The sequence below is a fragment of the Trachypithecus francoisi genome, unplaced genomic scaffold, assembly GCF_009764315.1.
Source record: "Trachypithecus francoisi isolate TF-2019V2 unplaced genomic scaffold, Tfra_2.0 Lachesis_group3, whole genome shotgun sequence".
NCBI lineage: Eukaryota > Metazoa > Chordata > Mammalia > Primates > Cercopithecidae > Trachypithecus > Trachypithecus francoisi.
In genome coordinates, this window is record NW_022681468.1 from 113,418,246 (window position 1) to 113,438,321 (window position 20,076).

At 46.4% G+C, this 20,076-nt stretch overlaps 1 protein-coding gene across 3 annotated transcripts in view; it reads left to right on the top strand.

Moving 5' to 3' along the window:
* Window positions 1-12,622, top strand: part of PTPN9 (protein tyrosine phosphatase non-receptor type 9) — a 114,766-nt gene extending 102,144 nt beyond the window's left edge. For all 3 annotated transcript variants that reach the window (XM_033190969.1, XM_033190970.1, XM_033190971.1), the window contains 4 exons: window positions 5,794-5,872; window positions 8,650-8,800; window positions 9,766-9,973; window positions 10,776-12,622. In XM_033190969.1, the coding sequence (XP_033046860.1) occupies window positions 5,794-5,872; window positions 8,650-8,800; window positions 9,766-9,973; window positions 10,776-10,990 (653 nt within the window). In that variant the 3' untranslated portion in view covers window positions 10,991-12,622. The remainder of the gene's footprint in view (window positions 1-5,793; window positions 5,873-8,649; window positions 8,801-9,765; window positions 9,974-10,775) is intronic.
* Window positions 12,623-20,076: the final 7,454 nt, after the last annotated feature.

Consider the following 20,076-nt stretch of genomic DNA (forward strand, 5'->3'; position numbering starts at 1 on the left):
AGACCAGCCTGACCAACATAGAGAAACCACATTTCTTTTTTTTTAGACGGAGTCTCGCTCTGTCGCCCAGGCTGGAGTGCAGTGGCTGGATCTCAGCTCACTGCAAGCTCCGCCTCCCGGGTTTACGCCATTCTCCTGCCTCAGCCTCCCGAGTAGCTGGGACTACAGGCGCCCGCCACCTCGCCCGGCTAGTTTTTTGTATTTTTTAGTAGAGACAGGGTTTCACAGTGTTAGCCAGGATGGTCTCGATCTCCTGACCTCGTGATCCGCCCGTCTCGGCCTCCCAAAGTGCTGGGATTACAGGCTTGAGCCACCGCGCCCGGCCGAGAAACCACATTTCTACTAAAAATACAAAATTAGCCGGGCGTGGTGGCACATGCCTGTAATCCCAGCTACTTGGGAGGCCGAAGCAGGAGAATCGCTTGAACCCAAGAGGCGGAGGTTGCAGTGAGCCGAGATTGTGCCATTGCACTCCAGCCTGGGCAACAAGAGCGAAACTCCATCTCAAAAAGAAAAAAAATAAGAGGATCTGTGATTAGAACCTCAATTGGGAGAAAAAAACTATTGAAGACAAACTATTGAGACAATTGGAGACTTTGTGTTAGCCAACATTATATCCATGTTTAATGTATGCTTAAGGTGATAGTGGTATTCTTGTTTAGGAAGATGTCCTTGTTTTCCTAATAAATGCCCAAGTATTTGGGCATAAAATATCATAATGTCTGCAACTTCTTTATTTTTAATTAATTAATTTTTTGAGATGGAGTTTTGCTCTGTCGCCCAGGCTGCAGTGCAGTGACGTGATCTCAGCTCACTGCACCTTCCACTTCCAGGGCTCAAACGATTCTCGTGCCTCAGCCTCCCGAGTAGCTGGGATTACAGGCACCTGTCACCATGCCCAGCTAATGTTTGTATTTTTGGTAGAACCAGGGTTTCGTCATGTTGCCTAGGCTGATCTCGAACTCCCGGCCTGAAGTGATCTGCCTACCTCAGCTTCCCAAAGTGCTGGGATTACAGGCATCAGCCACTGTGCCCGGCCTATATTTCTACTAATGATGTCATCTATTGAGAAGACCTATTATATATCAGATGCATAAATGCTATCTAATTATTATAGAGACTCTGCAAGGGAAGTTTATTAATTTATAGATGAGCAAACTGAAACCCAAAAGTTGACATGACCTTGGACCATGCAGCTAGTAAGTGGCAGAACCAGGGTTTGAACCCATGTTTGCTTGATTCAGAAGTTTTTACAAGCCAAGTCAGTGGATTGTTTCACCTATGTCAGTATAAACTGCTGACTTTATTTCTTGAGAGAAGTCTACTGTTAAAGGGTCTAAGCTGGGAAGTACAACTTTCCCTTCTAAGTATCTCTCTTGAGCCTGTGAGAAGTTTGCCCAGTCTGAATCTGGTAACTGAGTTACCATGTGCTCTGACTGCTCAGTACTCCAATTCTGCCAGTTGTCTGAATGTGGAAAATGAAGTATATGAGAGTTGCTGTGGTGCAGGAGAGTAGGATGTGGATGAGGCTGAGGGTCAGAGATGTGGAAAAGGTGTCCTTACTGTCTTCTTGATGTGTATACTAGATGTCCATTGTGGAATATTTAGAAAACAAAAATAATCCCTCATAACCCTAGGACCCAGAGATAATGTTAACATTTTACAGCATCTCCTCCTAGACCTTTATCTATGCCTACATGCAGATATAGGCATACAAAATATTTAACCAGGCTGGGCGCAGCAGCTCAAGCCTGTAATCCCAGCACTTTGGGAGGCCGAGGTGGGTGAATCACCTGAGGTCAAGAGTTTGTGACCAGCCTGGCCAACATGGTGAAACCTTGTCTCTACTAAAAATACAGAAGTTAGCCAGGCATGGTGGTATGCGCCTGTAATCCCAGCTACTTGGGAGGCTGAGGCACAAGAATCGCTGGAACCCAGGAGGTGGAGGTTGCAGTGAGCCGAAATCGTGCCACTGCACTCCAGCCTGGGCAACAGAGTGAGACTCTGTCTTAAAAAAAAAAAAAAGGCCGGGTGCAGCGGCTCAAGCCTGTAATCCCAGCACTTTGGGAGGCCGAGACGGGCGGATCACGAGGTCAGGAGATCGCGACCATCCTGGCTAACACAGTGAAACCCCGTCTCTACTAAAAAATACAAAAAACTAGCCAGGCGAGGTGGCGTGCGCCTGTAGTCCCAGCTACTCGGGAGGCTGAGGCAGGAGAATGGCATAAACCCAGGAGGCGGAGCTTGCAGTGAGCTGAGATCCGGCCACTGTACTCCAGCCTGGGCGACAGAGGGAGACTCCGTCTCAAAAAAAAAAAAAAAAAAAGAGGCCAGGCACGGTGGCTTAAGCCTGTAATCCCCACACTTTGGGAGGCCAAGGCAGGTGGATCACCTGAGGTCAGGAGTTCAAGGTCAGGAGTTCGAGACCAGCCTGGCTAACACGGTGAAACCCAGTCCCTACTAAAATTAGCCGGGTGTGGTGGTGGGCGCCTATAGTCCTAGCTGCTTGGGAGACTGAAGGAGGAGAATCGCTTGAACCCGGGAGGCAGAGGTTGCAGTGAGCTGAGATCACGCCACTGAACTCCAGCCTGGGTGACAGAGTGATACTCGGTCTCAAAAAAAAAAAAAACTAAACTTTTAATTTAACCAAATATGCTCTTTCTATACACATCTCTTATTTCATTTAATGGTATCTGTGAATACATTTCCATAGCAAAAAATACAGCTCTTACAACATCAGCTTTATAGACTGTATAAATTATGGGTATACTATTATTTATTTATTTATTTTTGAGACAGGGTCTCACTTTGTCACCTAGGCTGGGTGACAGAGTGGTATGATTATGGTTCACGATCATGACTCAATGTAGCCTCGGTCTCTCCAGGCACAGGTGATCCTCTCACCTCAGTCTCCTGAGTAGCTGGGACTACAGGCATGTGCTACTACACCTGGCTAATGTTTGTATTTTTTGTAGGGATAGGGTTTCACAATGTTGCCCAGGTTGGTCTCAAACTCCTAGGCTCAAGTGATCTGCCTACCTCATCCTTCCAAAGGGCTGGGATTACAGGTGTGCGCCATTGCACCCCACTTGACATGCCATAATTTAATTAATCCTCTCTTATTGGACATTTAGCATATTTCTAAGACCTCACATGCTTTTGACATCATCCACTTCTGCAGAGAGGGCATTCCAGTATCATGTTAGTGCTTGCTAAAAGACTTAGCAATAATGGTAGTAGAACCAGCAGACTTCTAGGCCAAAATTAACCATTAGTACTGCCCTGCTTTCCTGAAAGCAGAGGGAGGAAACACCCAGAAAGTATAAGGAATTATCTTGAGTTGTTACTTTTTTTTTTTCTTGAGATGGAGTCTTGCTGTCACCCAGGCTAGAGTTCAACGGTGCGATCTAGGCTCAATGCAACCTCCACCTCCCGGGTTTAAGCAATTCTCCTAACTCAGGCTCCCAAGTAGCTAGGATTACAGGCAACTGCCATCATGCCCAGCTAATTTTTGTATTTTTAGTAGAGATTGGGTTTTACCATGTTGGCCAGGCTGGTCTCGGACTCCTGACCTCAAGTGATCCGCCCGCCTTGGCCTCCCAAGTGTTGGGATTATAGGTGTGAGCCCTGCGCCCGGCCAGTTACTGTCTTGATCAAAGTGGAGTTGGTAGTTCACAAGTATCTTCAAAGTTACTGCTGAGTGCTCAGCCCTATGCAGGTTCTAACTAAAAAAGGAGAATCTGGCCAGGCATAGTGGCTCATACCTGTAATCCCTTGTCCTTAGGACAATGTTTACTGAGATATCATTAATTCCCACAAAGTAAAATAATGGATGGAAGAGTATATAAATTAAATGGTTAACCAGCTATGCCATCAAAAGCAAAAGAGAAGAAGCTTCACAAGGAATGAGGTGGTCAGAGAAAGCTTCAAGGAAGAGGCGGCACTTGAAAATGGGTAGAAAATGAATAGCATTGGAGGTAATGGAGACAGCTTGAGCAAAAGAATAGAGACCAGGCCGGGCACGGTGGCTCAAGCCTGTAATCCCAGCACTTTGGGAGGCCGAGACGGGCGGATCACGAGGTCAGGAGATCGAGACCATCCTGGCTAACACAGTGAAACCCCGTCTCTACTAAAAATACAAAAACTAGCCGGGCGAGGTGGCGGGCGCCTGTAGTCCCAGCTACTCGGGAGGCTGAGGCAGGAGAATGGCGTAAACCCGGGAGGCGGAGCTTGCAGTGAGCTGAGATCCGGCCACTGCACTCCAGTCCGGGCGACAGAGCGAGACTCCGCCTCAAAAAAAAAAAAAAAAAAAAAAAGAATAGAGACCAAAGTGAGCATGGTGTGTCTATGTTCTGATGAAGAAACTTTTAAGAAAGATTAAACTGGTCTGGGTGCGGTGGCTCAAGCCTGTAATCCCAGCACTTTGGGAGGCCGAGACGGGCGGATCACGAGGTCAGGAGATCGAGACCATCCTGGCTAACACGGTGAAATCCCGTCTCTACTGAAAAATACAAAAAACTAGCCGGGCGAGGTGGTGGGTACCTGTAGTCCCAGCTACTCGGGAGGCTGAGGCAGGAGAATGGCGTAAACCTGGGAGGCAGAGCTTGCAGTGAGCTGAGATCCGGCCGCTGCACTCCAGCCCGGGCAAGAGCGAGACTCCGTCTCAAAAAAAAAAAAAAAAAAAAAAGAAAGATTAAACTGGTGGGGTTTCCCAGAGTAGACTGGAACGGAAAAAGGCCTATTCAGAAAAGTAGACTGAATAGTGTTACAGTAACTTAGACAGAAGATGATGTGGTCTTTGTGTCAGTGAAATTGAGCAGGAAGAGCAGGATGGGGAGAAGATGGAGGGCAAAAGAATAAAAAGCAAAAACATTTCAAAGGTAAAAAATCTCTAGGATTTGGTGACTGACTGCTTCTGGGAGATGAAGGAAATGGGTAAGTCAGTGTTGACTTCAACGTTTTAAGACTGAATGATTTAAGAATGCTAGTATTGTTAACAGAGATAAGAAAGTTGCAAGATAAAGCTAATTTTTCTCTTTTTTGAGACGAAGTCTCATTCTACTGCCCAGGCTGGAGTGCAGTGGTGTGATCTTGGCTCACTGCAACCTCCACCTCCTGGGGTCAAGCAATTCTTGTGCCTCAGCCTCCCAAGTACCTGGGACTACAGGCATGTGCCAGCACACTCGGCTAATTTTTGTATTTTTCATAGAGACGGGGTTTTACCATGTTGCCAGGCTGATCTCGAACTCCTGAGCTCAGGCAACCTGCCTGCCTTGGCCTCCCAGAGGGCTGGAATTATAGGCATGAGCCACTGCACCTGGCCAAGATAAAGCTAATTTTGAAGGAGGAGACTTAGTTGCAGACATAATGGATCTGAGATGATGGGAAACAGAAGGTTAATGGTTTAGTAAGCAATCTGTGATTATAAAACTGAAGCTTAGGTGAGATGAAAACAGCTAGAGACTCATACACAGTTGACACTGTCGGCCTGGATGTGATGGCTGAAGTTCTGATGATTAAGGATCTGAGAGGGTATGTAGCAGTGCTTCCCAAACCTACCTATGACTCACCTGGGGATCTTGTTAACATGCAGATTCATGTTTCTTACACTCTGCCATACGATGCTGGTGTGATTTGTCCATGGACCACACTGAATAGCAGGGATGTGGAAAGATGAGCAGGGAGCTAACATCTATGGTTTGGAGTTATTATTGGGGAGTAAAACAGAAGAGCCTACAAAGGAAAAAAAGTATTTCCCAGAGTCATGTTTCTTGTCTTCTACTTTTATTCCAGGTCCTTTGGAGAATACCTATCGTGATTTCTGGCTCATGGTATGGGAGCAAAAAGTCTTGGTGATTGTCATGACCACCCGGTGAGTTAATCCCTTTTTTCCACTGGTCTCCACCTCCACTCTGTCCCTAAGCATAGGTGATTGAAGAGGGAAGTTTAGCTTTTAGAAATAATGTGGGCCAGCCTGGCACAGTGGCTCACGCCTGTAATCCCAGCACTTAGGGAGGCCGAGGCAGGCGGATCATGAGGTCAGGAGTTCCAGACCAGCCTGGCCAGCCTGGTGAAACCCCATCTCTATTAAAAGTACAAAAAATAAGCCGGGCATGGTGGTGTGTGCCTGTAATCCCAACTACTCGGGAGGCTGAGGCAGGAGAATCACTTGAACCCGAGAGGCAGAGGTTGCAGTGAGCTGACATCATGCCATTGCACTCCAGCCTGGGCTACAGAGTGAGACTATGTCTCAATTTAAAAAATAATTTTTTTTGAGGATTAGGAAAGCCATGGCAAAGATTTTGAGATATCTCTTAGCTAATCCACAACCCGGGTATCATGGAGATGAATAGATCTAACCTGTTAAAGCTTTAATCCCTGGCTCTGGCAACCCTGTGCCAGTTATACCCTATTTTGAGGTCCTGGCCTTATCCACTAAAGGAAGTTCTGGGAAACATGGGACAATTCTTTAATGTGTTCCCTATTTCCAGAGGGGTGCTCTCTTCCTGACTACTGAATTACCAGATCCCCTTTGCTCTCCATTTGTTGCTACTTTTTTTTTTTTTTTTTGAGATGGAGTCTCACTCTGTCGCCAGGCTGGAGTGCAGTGGCGTGATCTTGGCTCACTGTAACCTCCGTCTCCCAGGTTCGAGCAATTCTCCTGCCTCAGCCTCCTGAGTAGCTGTTTTTTTTTTTTTTTTTGGAGACGGTATCTCGCTCTGTCACCCAGGCGGGAGTACAATGGCTCTATCTCAGCTCACCGCAACCCCCGCCTCCCGGGTTCAAGCGATTCTCCTGAGTAGCTGAGATTATAGGCACGTGCCACCATGCCCAGCTAATTTTTGTATTTTTAGTAGAGATGGGGTTTTACCATGTTGGTCAGGCTGGTCTTGAGCTCCTGACCTCATGATCCGTCACCTCAGCCTCCCAAAGTGCTGGGATTGTAAGTGTGAGCCACCGTGCCCGGCCAGGAAGGTTTTAATGAAAGGAATATTTTTGAAAGTTTGGTCTACAAATCTGGCAAATTTCAGCAATAACCTATTTCAGATGAGGAAGGAAAAAAATGAATGTTCAATTTCCTTCCTTAGCACTGTTATAACCACCTCTTATTTAGAGAGGAGGTAGTGGTAGAAGTTCTACCTTGGAATACTTTGGGGGCACTGTAGGGTGGCGAGGTAGATTTAGGCTTTTTTTTTTTTTTCTTTGAGACAGAGTCTCACTCTGTTGTGCAGGCTGGAGTTCAGTGGTGCGACCTCAGCTCACTGCAACCTCTGCCTCCCAGGTTCGAGCGATTCTTCTGCCTCAGCAGAAGAATTCCCAAGTAGCTGGGATTACAGGTGCCCACCACCATGCCTGGCTAATTTTTGTATTTTTAGTAGAGATGGGGTTTCACCATGTTGGCCAGGCTGGTCTCGAACTCCTGACCTCAGGAGATCTGCCACCTCCGTCTCCTAAAGTGCTGGGATTACAGCAGGCACAAGTCACTGTGCCCGGCCTAAGCCTTTTTTTTTTTTTTTTTTTTTTTTGAGACGGAGTCTCGCTCTGTTGCCCAGGCTGGAGTGCAGTGGCCGGATCTCAGCTCACTGCAAGCTCCGCCTCCCGAGTTTACGCCATTCTCCTGCCTCAGCCTCCCGAGTAGCTGGGACTACAGGCGCCCGCCACCTCGCCCGGCTAGTTTTTTGTATTTTTTAGTAGAGACGGGGTTTCACCGGGTTAGCCAGGATGGTCTCGATCTTTTGACCTCGTGATCCGCCCGTCTTGGCCTCCCAAAGTGCTGGGATTACAGGCTTGAGCCACCGCGCCCGGCTTTTTTTTTTTTTTCTTTTTTTTGAGACAGAGTCTCGCTTTGTCATCTAGGCTGGAGTGCAGTGGTGCCATCTCAGCTCACTGCAGTCTCAACCTCCTGGATTCAAGCAATCCTCCTGCCTCAGCCTCCTAAGTAGCTGGGACTACAGGTACCCACCACCATGCCTGGCTAGTTTTTGTGTTTTTACTAGAGACAGGGTTTCCGTGTTACCTGGGCTGGAACTTCAGGCCTTTACACAAACCTCCTGCTAACATTCCAGGAGATGTGTGTTTATCAGTTCTCTATTATCTAACATCTCTTATTGGGGAAGACAATAAGCAGTGGCTGAGGTATAGGCCAGAGAGTTCTCTCTGATCTATCATATTTTCTCTACTGTTTTTTTTTTTCTTTTTCTTTTTTTTTTGAGATGGAGTCTCACCATGTTGCCCAGGCTGGTCTCAAACTCCTGGTCTTAGGTGATTCTCCTACCTAAGCCTCCCAAGTAGCTGGGGTTACAGGCATGCACCACTACCCCCAGCTACTATACTGTTTTTTTCTCTGTTCACCCAGTATTTATCCCACATATATGAGAAGTACTATTGCATATTAGGAAAAAGACCAAATGCTGTAGTAAGTGCTCAGTAACTGTCTGCTATATGAGTACATGCAAAAACCTTAGCTGTGAGTACATTTGTTTAGAATGAAGAGGTTTCCTTTCCTTTCTGCTGAGAATAAATGGTGTAAGTTAGAAGCAATGCAACAGATGATATTGCTGCCTGGGGGTATATCAGGTCTTTGTGGAAGCCAGGTTACTGCTGTGGAGAGGAAGGATGGAAGGCTTACCTTGCTCTGTGTGTCTTCAGCTTTGAAGAAGGCGGCAGGAGAAAGTGTGGCCAGTACTGGCCTTTAGAAAAAGACTCTCGGATCCGATTTGGCTTCCTCACAGTGACCAATCTAGGCGTGGAGAACATGAATCATTATAAGAAAACAACGCTAGAAATTCACAACACAGAGGTAAATCCAGGTTTCTTTTTTCTCACCTTGTTGAAACAGGGGGAGAATACTTACTGTAATGAAAATTTCCAGAGGGAATAGATAGGATACCAGGGAGGTTATGAGTTGCTTCTGTTTTTCTAGGGACAGGATGAGGATATTTCACTCACAGCCAGTATAGCCATATTACTGCAGCACAATAGGAACATTAAATAGGAGTAAAGCTTATAATTTTAGATATCTGGGGCTGGGTAAGGCCGGGCACGGTGGCTCAAGCCTGTAATCCCAGCACTTTGGGAGGCTGAGGCGGGCGGATCACAAGGTCAGGAGTTCAAGACCAGCCCGGCCAACGTAGTGAAACCCTGTCTCTACTAAAAAATAGAAAAAATTAGCTGGGAGGCAGGAGAATCGCTTGAACTCACAGTGCAGAGGTTGAAGTGAGCAGAGACCTCACCACTGCACTCCAGCCTGGGCGATAGTGAGAGACTGTCTCAAAAAAAAAAAAAAAAAAGAAAGAAATCTGGGTCTGGGTGCAATGGCTTATTCCTATAATCCCAGCGCTCTGGGAGGCAGAGGTGGAAGGATCACTTGAGCCCAGGAGTTCAAGACAATCTAGGCAACACAGTGAGATCCCGTCTCTACAAAACATAGAAAAAATTAGCTGATCATGGTGGCACACACCTGTGAGGTCAAGGCAGCAGTAAGTTTGATCATGCCACTGTACTCCAGCCTGGGCGACAGAGTAAGATCCTGTCTCAAAAAAAAAATTCTGGATCTTACAGTATAGGAATTCTGCCTTTTCCAAATAATTAACCAACCCTTCCTTTGGGTTTGTAGTAAAGAAGCAGTTACGGGAAAAGTTGACAGTGGTAGATAGGAGCCTTGGTGGTAGGGATAACCAGGGTGTTGAGAATCTGGAAAAGCCAGTGGTAGCTAGGGACAGGCAGAAATAACCTCGTTAACGTTTACTTCTTTTCTCATCTAAGGAACGGCAGAAACGCCAGGTGACCCACTTCCAGTTCTTGAGCTGGCCAGACTATGGTGTCCCTTCCTCAGCAGCTTCCCTCATTGACTTCTTGAGAGTGGTCAGAAACCAGCAGAGCCTGGCTGTGAGCAACATGGGAGCACGCTCCAAAGGGCAGTGCTCTGAGCCACCCATTGTGGTCCATTGCAGTGCAGGCATTGGCAGGACAGGTAATGCACCTAATGCACCTCTTGGTGTCTGCAGAGGCAGTAGGGGTGGAGGAGGAAAAACAAAGCTGTTAGCCCACATCTGTGACTGGAGAAGGAACTCACTTGCTCCCTTGGTGAATTGCTGTGAAAAATCCCTCTTCTAATGTCCTTTTGGTGGACCAAGTAATGGCCAGAATATATATTTCACAAGCCAAGTCCTCTAGGGGTTGATGTTTTATATACCCCATCATAATGCTGACCCTGTCACCTGTTAGCACTGTCGCTGCAGGTATCCCAGGGAGCTCAGCTGGTCTGCTGCTTCCTTCCCATACAGCCCTCCCTGGAGGGACTCCCCTCCCTGTGCTGTGTTGTCCATTCTGGAGCCAGTTAGCAGCTTTTGTCTTAAGGGCATGTACATGGTAGAAAATGTTGGCCTTTCTAGTTCAAAGGTCCTTTGGGAGAAAGCTGGGAATAGGTTTGTGTTAGGCCTCTGAAAAACTTGTGGACTCTGGAAATTAGGTGTGGGAGTGCTGTCAGTCTGTCTGTCTGGGATTGAAGCAGGAAGTTCCCCTATGTCACCTTCCTGTTTCCACTTCCTGTTACCCCAGTGTATGTCCTGAGAGGTAAGAGGCCTTCTCATTTCTCTGGCCTCCAACACTCCCTGTGACCTCCCCTCGAGTCCTTTCAGGCCTAAGGCCACCTGGCCTTCTGCCAAGAGGTGCTTTGCCTTTGAATTCATTCATTCAGTTCTCCCTGGGTTATTTGGTAGAGGGAGGAAGAGAGAAGAGGTAAACCAGATGTGATCACTTCCTTCCTTCTTCAGGTACCTTCTGCTCCCTGGACATCTGCCTGGCACAGCTGGAGGAGCTTGGCACCCTTAATGTGTTCCAGACGGTGTCACGCATGAGGACCCAGAGGGCCTTCAGCATCCAGACCCCTGAGCAGTACTATTTTTGCTACAAGGCCATCCTGGAGTTCGCAGAGAAGGAGGGCATGGTATCCTCTGGCCAAAACCTGCTGGCTGTGGAGGGTCAGTAACTCTCCCACGAACCTCCTACCTGCTGGCCAGCCTTCCTTAAACTACCCTGGACACCGCTGAGCCTATAGGTTGCCATCGGTTACGCTGAAGCCATGGATCAACTTCTTTCTTGTGTCTCCCGGCACACGTGTGCACACAAGGCAGCCTTTCCCTTTGGCTAGATAAATGTGGTGAAATTGCCACTAGAAAGGGCCAGCAGCAATGTGTTCTTAATTCCTAGCACCTGCTATCAAACTGTGCCTTATTAAAACCAAATTGTGGCTATTGATTTTTGCCAGGGTCCCCGAGGTAAGTGGGGAAGGAACCTCCCTCCTCCTTTCTCCCGCCATTCTCTTTCTGGAGGTCTCCTGTCTCCCACTCCTTCCCTTTGCTAGGATTTTATGGGGAGGTTTGATGAGCATTTGCCTTTCTCCCCAGAGAGCTTGACCAAGTTACATATTCTAGAGATCGTCCTGAGTGCCAAGCACGTTTATAAGTAGGGCGTGTATTCCAGTCCTGTCATTCTCTGTGTGTGCGTGTGTGTACTTATGTGTATGGGTCCATATGTACGTGTGTATATAATATATATTGTATGTGATAATATGATCGTATTCTATAAATACATATACACACAGATATTCCTTTGTAGAAGTTCCTGGGGCTCTGTGTTGCAGTTCAGGACTCCTTGCTTCTTGGACCCTACTATTTATCCTGGACTAGCTTGGGTTGGTGATCATGTCTCCTGTTGTCAGGCTACAGAGTGGTGGAAGAGGACACACACACTTCTCCATGTTCCTGCCACAGGGGCCCTTCCTTAAGTAATGACTTATCTCCCTCCTGTTGGAGCCAAGAATGTATTAGTTTGTGGTGACACTGGGTTAGCTCAGCATGGATTTCCCTTATCTGATGATTTTTCTGCATTTACTTGGCCAATTTGGGGAACAGACCTCCACTGTGATTCCATACTCTCTCTTTGCTTTCACTATCCCATGGATGGGAGGCGGAGGGTAGAGATGAACTCACTGAGCAGCCAGAGCCACATGCAATCGGTACGAAGTCTTAGAAGGAAGGAGGCGTAGCCCAAGTACGAGAGAGAAAAAACTACTAAGAAAATGCCTCCCTGGGAGGATGAGCTGGGGCCCTTTTTCTTTTGCTGGATGGTTCCTTTATGAAGCTTGGCCGTCTACTGAGATGCCCATCTCTTCCTGCCTGCTAGCCTGCTAGACCCTCAAACTGGGTGGGTTCTGTGTCAATAAAAAGCTTTACCCTCTGGCTGAGTGAGGTGGTCCCCTGCAATCACTGTTTGTCCCCTACCCACCCAACCTGTCCCTGCCTGCTTCCAGCCCACTCATCCTTATGTGCTAGGGATAAATCAAGAGTCCTTAGTACTCCACATTCCCAAGAAAATCCCAGGAACTCCTAAACCTTCCCCTGTCACAGAAGATGAGGTTGGCAGCTGATCAGACCTCAATAATTTTATATTGTAATAAGCTCTTTGAATGTGTATATTCTTATTTTTTACAATCATTTCATTTTTGTATTTAATATCAATGGACTGAGGCAGATTCAGAAAATAATTGTAATGTTCATATTCAATATCTTACAGTGATACAGTTTTGTATTTACATATAAATATACCGACATGATCAAAATCCTTTTAGCTTCATCAATTTAGCAGCCTGGGACATGAGGGACGGGGTCCCGGAGCTGGTCTGGGAGGGATGAGGGAGGCAGGGAGGGACCCAAGGCTTCAGTATCTGAGACTTAGAGTTCTGACACTATGAGTTCACCTTGTCTGTAGGCCATGGCCCTGTATCTGGACAGAGGGACCAGCACCAGTTCAGTGCTTGAGATGTGCTAAGCACTATGCTAGGTGCTTTTCTCCTCATTGCTTCATTCAAACTTCACAACAATTCAGTGAGGTATTATCTTCTCTCCCTTCTCCTGTGCACCCCTTTCTCATTTCTATATAGATGAGGAAGGTGAGGTCCAGAGGGTTACAGTGATTTGCTCTAAAACGAGCTCAAGTTGGTCTGCTTACAAAGCCTGTGGTCTCCTCATTGCATGGAAGATGGAGATCTTGTCTTTGGAGAACAGAGGTTTGTTTAGCTGTCCTTTCAGAGTATAAATAGTTCTTAAGTTCCAGGTTGTTGTTCTTGTGCCCATGCTTCATGTAGTAGACTCGAAGGGCAACAGGGTTGGTGACTGACTCTCCTAGCTAGGACCTCCTGATGTAGGGTCCTCATGTCTGCAGAGTACCAAAAGGGTTGTCATTCTCCCCAGGAAACTCCCTATCTGTGGATACATGGTGTTTGTGAGAAGATCTTGAGTCATTTGCATTTCTCTCTTAGAAAGAATGGAACCAGAAGCTTTGTCCATGGAAGACCACTCCCCATATCATACCTGTTGGCTGGTGATGGCTTGCCCAGTTGGGGCAATTGTGGCTGGGAAATATTGGGGTGTTCTTAATAATAGTCATAGCAACCAATTTACTGGATGCTTACTCTATTCCAGGCACTGTTTAGAGTAATTTCTAGGTATCATCTCATTCACCCTCCACAACCTTTTGAGGTAGGTATTGACAGAAGAAAAAAATTGAGAGACAGGAATGTTAATTTGCTACAGCCAGGATCCAGACCATCTGACTCCAAAGTACCTTCTTTCAACTCTTACACTAGACTTCCTCTAAGGATCCATCTTCTGATCTGCCAATAAATTTTTATTAAGTTTCTTACCATAATCAGGAGCTCGTGTAGAGCAGAAGATTAATCTAGTTCCTTCTCCAGATGAGCCTCCATTCTCTTGGGAGTGCACAAACATAAGAAGTGAACAGAGATTCTTGGAAATTTGAGAAACTAGAGAGGTTAGGGGTTTAGTGGAACGTGTAAGAAATGGGATTAATGATAAAAGGCCTGGAGGAGGTAACTTTAAATTGTCATTTATTTGAAGAGGCTGTAACCCAACTGCCCTGTGAATTTAAAGTTATGCATGAGTTCCTGATTGCATATCTGAAGATTGGTGACGTTATCTATCACTTGAGCTCCATAAAATGCTGATTCCTGGGTCCATCCAATAGGTTGTTAGTGAGTGACAGGATGATCCAGGTTTGGGAACCACAGATTTAGTTCATGTTTCTGACTCTGTAGAGAGTTAATGAATTGATGTCTCCTAAATTTTCAATAAAACTCGAGGAACTTCTCCCACTGCCATTGTTTGTAGCTTTTACCAGTTTGATCCTACCTGTGTTAGGTGTTAAAGGAGGAGGGAAAGGGAAGGCAGAGACGCAACCCAGAATCTATTTGGCAAGTCGGGGTTCTCATACAGGAGACTTACTGAACAAAGCAAGAGAAAATGTTCAGGGTCTGGGTGCAGTGGCTCACGCCTGTAATCCCAGTACTTTGGGAGGCCAAGGTGGGCAGATCACCTGAGGTCAGGAGTTCGAGACCAGCCTGACCAATATGATGAAACCCCGTCTCTACTAAAAATACAAAAATTACCTGGGTACGGTGGCTTGTGCCTGTAATCCTAGCTACTCAGGAGGCTGAAACAGGAGAATCGTTTGAATCCGGGAGGCAGAGGTTGCAGTGAGCTGAGATCGTGCCATTGCACTCTAGCCTGGGCAACAAGAGTGAAACTCCGTCTCAAAAAAAGTAAATAAATAAAAAAGAAAGACAATGTTCAGGAAAGAAGAAAACACTGTGAGCTAAAGCAAGCTTCTGCTTCTGATTTGATTGCTGTTTTTTTCACCTTTCTCTAACATTCCTATGCTATATAATTTTTCAAACATGAGAGAATCCCCATGTCCTTTTCCCCATTGCTCCCTTCATCTTGCCCATCCTTGTTGGCTAGGATGGGACTCCTGAGGTGAAGGGTGCGCCAGCATCCTCAGCCTGGGAGGCCCACCCTTGTCAGTCTTCATGTGACAGTATGCAGGTAAATGACAGAGTAGGACTTGTTCTTGGGAGAATGGACTATTTAACATCACAGCCCTAGGGAAATTTGGTTCCTTCCCTGAAAGGGATGCTTCTTGTCTCTTGGGACAGACAGACACACATACAAAAACTTTTATAAATCAGAGACCTAGAGGGAATTGGGCCAAGAGGCACTGGCCAAGTAGAAAGGCTTCTCTAGAGTGACCCAGCTCTTTGGTGGTTTTGAGGTCTTACCACTCAACCCAACCTAAGTCCTAGGTTCCCTCTGTAAAAGAAGGGGCTACACCAGATGATACTACCATGGTTCCTCTGACTGTAAGGGTCCAGTTCTTTGTTGGACAGTGCAAACACCCATAGAGGAGCTATTAGGCCCTTACTTGGGTTGAGTCAGCTCCCACTGGCACTCCCCACTTTTTTTTTTTATTTTTTTTTTTATTTTCAGAGACAGAGTCTCGCTCTGTTGCCTAGGTTAGAGTGTAGTGGCATGATCATGGCTCACTGCAGTCTCAACATCTGGGCTCAAGCAGGAAGTCTGCTTTTTTTTTTTTTTTCTCTAGAGACAGGATCTCACTGTTGCCCAGGCTGGTCTCGAACTCCCAGCCTCAAGCGATCCTCCGGCCTCGGCCTCCCAAAATGAGAGGATTACAGGCATGGGCCACCATACCCAGCCTCCCCAGTTTTAGTGTGTTTTCAGAGTCTCCTCTTTCAAGCTGCTGCTACTCCCCTAGCTTCCCTCAGTTCTCTTCCCCCTTGGCCTTCCAATTGGAGGAAAAGCAGGTCAGGTCCCTGTCATCTCCAAGACCAGCCTATAGGCCTTTAAAGTTTCCCTGTTTCTTAATGTGGGGTCTACAGGGTGACTCAGAGGCAAAGGCATGAACTGACCAAGGGTCCCAGAGCTGCCAACCAAGTCCTTAGATTTCTCTCTGGCCTTGGTTACTACCCACAAACCACTGTGAGCCTACCAAGGGCAGGAGTGGAAGTGCCCATCAGCCTGGGAACCATCTTTTTCTGTTAGGAGGTATCTGCCCTGTAGTTCCCTTTATACGACACTTGTGACTATCAAGTGTTTTGGACTGTACTGCTCATAATTGGCTACAGAGAAGACTGGGGTCTTCTCCACAAATAGAAATCTAGCACTTTTACTTGGAGATGTTTTCTTGGGGAAAAAAAAATCTAGAACTCTTCTTCACCTGGGTTGTCATAAAATCCTCCTGTCTGAGCTAAATGTGGCCTGCTGAAGTCTTAAATACCCATATTTTTCAGGCTAAGACCATGGTGGACATAGCTAACTCCACTAGAATCCTGGCTGGGGGTGCTGGATGGAGACACTATAGTGCTTTCAACAATTGAGGGGAATATGTTCCAGGCTCACGTCCATCTCCCCTCCCCGCACATTATAATCTGGCTCCTTCTCTAATGCTGCTGTTTGTCTTAAAGCCTCAAGACTGGCCAGATGTGCACCTGAGTAAGTCAGCCATTTCATCTGGGGGCTCTTTCTTGACTTTTAATGAATTTTCTTCTGTGAAAAAATGAATTTTTAATAAAAAAATTTTCTGTGGCCAGCATCCAGTGGAAGTCTGGAGTCTGATGTTCAGGGCAGATACTGGTCTGGAGATGTCAATTTAGGACTTAGTTAGACAGAAGCAATGAGCCTTGAAGTGATAATGAGGAAGGCAAGAGAGGAGATACGTTTGGATGTCACCAACATTTAGGTAATGGGTGGAGGAAGAAAAGCTGCTGAAGGATACTAATGAACAGGCAGAGGTAACTGAGCACAAAGCTAGGCTGCTCTGTCACAGGCTGCTGAGAGGTAGGTAGTGGCTGGGATGAATGAACAAGATCTGAAATGTGGGTTCATTAGAAGTCTTCGAAGGGACTATGTGGCTGTCAGGGAGGCTGCATGAGAGAGATGTGAAGGAATTGACTGCAGTGCTCAGGCTGTCCTCACTTAAACCAAAACAAGGCCCACCTTGATCTCTTACACATTAGGCTTCTGAATAAGATTTTCTTTGAACAAAGGACCTTGCTGGCTGGGTGCAGTGGCTCAGGCCTGTAATCCCAGTGATTTGGGAGACTGAGGTGGGAGGATCACTTGACGCCGGGAGTTTCAGACCGACCTGAGCAACATGGCAAAACCCCGTCTCTAAAAAAATAAATAAAAATAAAAAATTCTCATATGGCAAACTATTCTATTTTTAAAAAGCAGTAACAAAGGAACTTGTTGCTTTAAAAAAAAAAAAAAAAGCCAGGCCAGGCGCGGTGGCTCACGCCTGTAATCCCAGCACCTTGGGAGGCCAAGGCAGGCGGATCACCCAAGGTCGGGAGTTTGAGACCAGCCTGACCAACACAGAGAAACCCCGTCTCTCCTAAAAATACAAAATTAGTCAGGTATGGTGGCGCATGCCTATAATCCCAGCTACTCGGGAGGCTGAGGCAGGAGAATCACTTGAACCCAGGAGACGGAGGTTGCGGTGAGCCGAGATTGCGCCATTGCACTCCAGCCTGGGCACCAAAAGCGAAACTCCGTCTCAAAAAAAAAAAAAAAAAGGCCACCAAACAACTGATAAAGAGAAGTAAACACTTTGAAAACATAAAGCCCGGTACACTGAGGAACATGCTGAGTGTCCCAGAAGGGTAAACTACTGCTCTGCCAGGGGAAACATTTCAAGGCAGTGAGTAGCAGTCATAAAATTCCTTCAAAAATTCCGAGCCTCCAAGGCCACCCAGAAATCAGAAATTACGGAATATATACCATCTAAACCTGGTTGCAAGAGAAATGGAGTTTCTTCACATCATGGGATTATTTGGCCCTCTAGGCCTGCTGGCAGGGCTCATTGCTCAAACGGACTTTGCATTTGAATGGCCAGGAGAAGAGGGAAGTAGGGATGAGATAAAGGAGGGGAAAAAAGGTAGAACTCTTGACTGAATGCTAGGGATACTTAATTTTTTTTTTTTTTTTTTTTTTTTTTAAGACAGAGTCTTGCTCTGTCGCCCAGACTGGAATGCAGTGGTGCCATCTCGGCTCACTGCAACCTCTGGCTCCCCGGCTCAAGTGATTCTCCTGCCTCAGCCTCCCAAGTACAGGTGCGTGCCACCATGCCCGGCTAATTTTTTGTAGTTTTAGTAGAGACGGGGGTTTCACAGTGTTAGCCAGGATAGTCTTGATCTCCTGAACTCCAGATCCAGTGTTGGGATTATAGGCGTGAACCACTGTGCCTGGCAGGCACACTTAATTTTAAATCTCACATCTTCCCACTGAAGTAGGTATTCTGATTCTTAGATTACAGATAAAGAAACTGAAAAGATAAATGATTTGCCAAAATCATCTTGCCTTGAACCTAGAAGATGCTTTGGGTTGTGGGAGCCAGCCTCATATCCTCCTTACCTGGATATTACTGAGAGAATTAGCCCTCAGAGATTGTGTCGACAGGGTGCTGGCACTGATATCCTTGGCAGGGTCACTGGAATGCAGGCCCTAAATGTCTCTTAATCACCACCTACCGTAAGTGCCCTAAAGAACTTTGAATGAGTCCTTTTTGTGAATGAGAGAGGGTGTATGTGAGACGCCTGTGAGATTGAGCGTGTCAGGAGGTGTGACAGATTTGAGTTTATGTGTTGTGAGTTTAGGTCTTTTGTGTATGTATGTATGTGCATCAGACAAATGTTGCTTTTCTGGATAATTTTCTGGAAAAGGCCAGAAATCATTTAGAATTGTCTGAGGATAAACTGATCTTTAAGTTAGAGAGGTGAGGAGTGTGGAACAACAGGGGAGTCAGGCTGTTTTTCTCCAGGCCCCAACCTGGGTCACCAGCTGGAGTGCACAAAGACAGCATGTGGGAGTGTAGGTAAAGCTCAGGCTTTGGACTTAGACTTCCCTTAGCTATTTGACTTGAGCAAGTCACTCTACTGCTGTTGGCCTCAGTTTGCTCATCTATAACTAAGGATAATAATCCCTAACTCACAAACTCTGCAAGAATTTGTTGTTGTTGTTTGAGACAGGGTCTCGCTCTTTCTCCCAGGCTCAAGTGCAGTGGTGTGATTACAGCTAACAGCAGTCTAAACCTCCCATACTCAGGTGAACTTCCTGCCTCAGCCTCTTGAGTAGCTGGGACCACAGGGACATGCCACCATGCCCAACTAAATTTGTTTTTAGTTTTTGTGGAGACAGTCTCACTGTGTTCCCCAGGCTGGTTTATGAGACTTTTCACATAAAAGGGGCCTCCAGGAAACAGAACCTGACCTACCAATGTGATTTCTCCTAGGAGGGCCCTTACCCAAGTCCACTTAATTTTATTTTATTATTATTATTATTGTTTTTACCTATACCAGTTGTTTCACAAAGTCCACTTAGTTTTGTCTTCACTGATAGGGTAGTGGGGGGAGTAGCATGGATGCAACCCCTCAGTGCAGCTGGCAGCTGGAGGGACAATGTCACCAAATCAAGGGTTTCTCTTTTCCAAAGAATGTGGGACTTGCTGTTCTGTCCAGGTGTCAACATACTGAGTCAGAAACCATCACTGGACCCTTCCAAAGGGCCCCATGTACCTGACTACAGTGAGCTCTGGGGGCTCAGAGGTATATCAAAGTGTCTGTCCTCAAGAAACTCAGTCTGCCAAGTGTTCAGGAGGAAGTCCCCACCAGTGTGGCACACATAGGACCATGGGCAGTGTCAGCAAAGCCTGGTTCTCTGAGTGGCGGTAACTGTTCCAGTTGCAAATCCTCCATGAGTAACTGCATCCATAGCACACATGCTACCTAGTATCACTGTCAAATGCTGGGTCTTTGGCTTCCACAGCAGCTCAGAACCTTACACACTTTATCATCACATTTAATCCTCATAACAGGGCAAGGATTGCTATGTTATCCTCTTAATATAGGAGAGGAAGCTGATCCACAGATAAGAAGGTACTAAGTGGGAACCAGGGGACTCAACTTCCAGACTAGTTCTTTCTGCTCCACCACCAATCTGCCTCATCTCACTTTGATACAGTATCTGTTATGCCTTCAGCCAGAGCCCGTTAAGAAATTAAGAAATAGAGCAGGAATTTGAGATGGGGATCCAGACATCAGGGGATTGGTTCTTTTTTTTTTTTTTCTTTTTGAGACGGAGTTTCACTCTTCCCCGCCCAGGCTGGAGTGACGTGGTGCAATCTCGGCTCATTGCAACTTCCGCC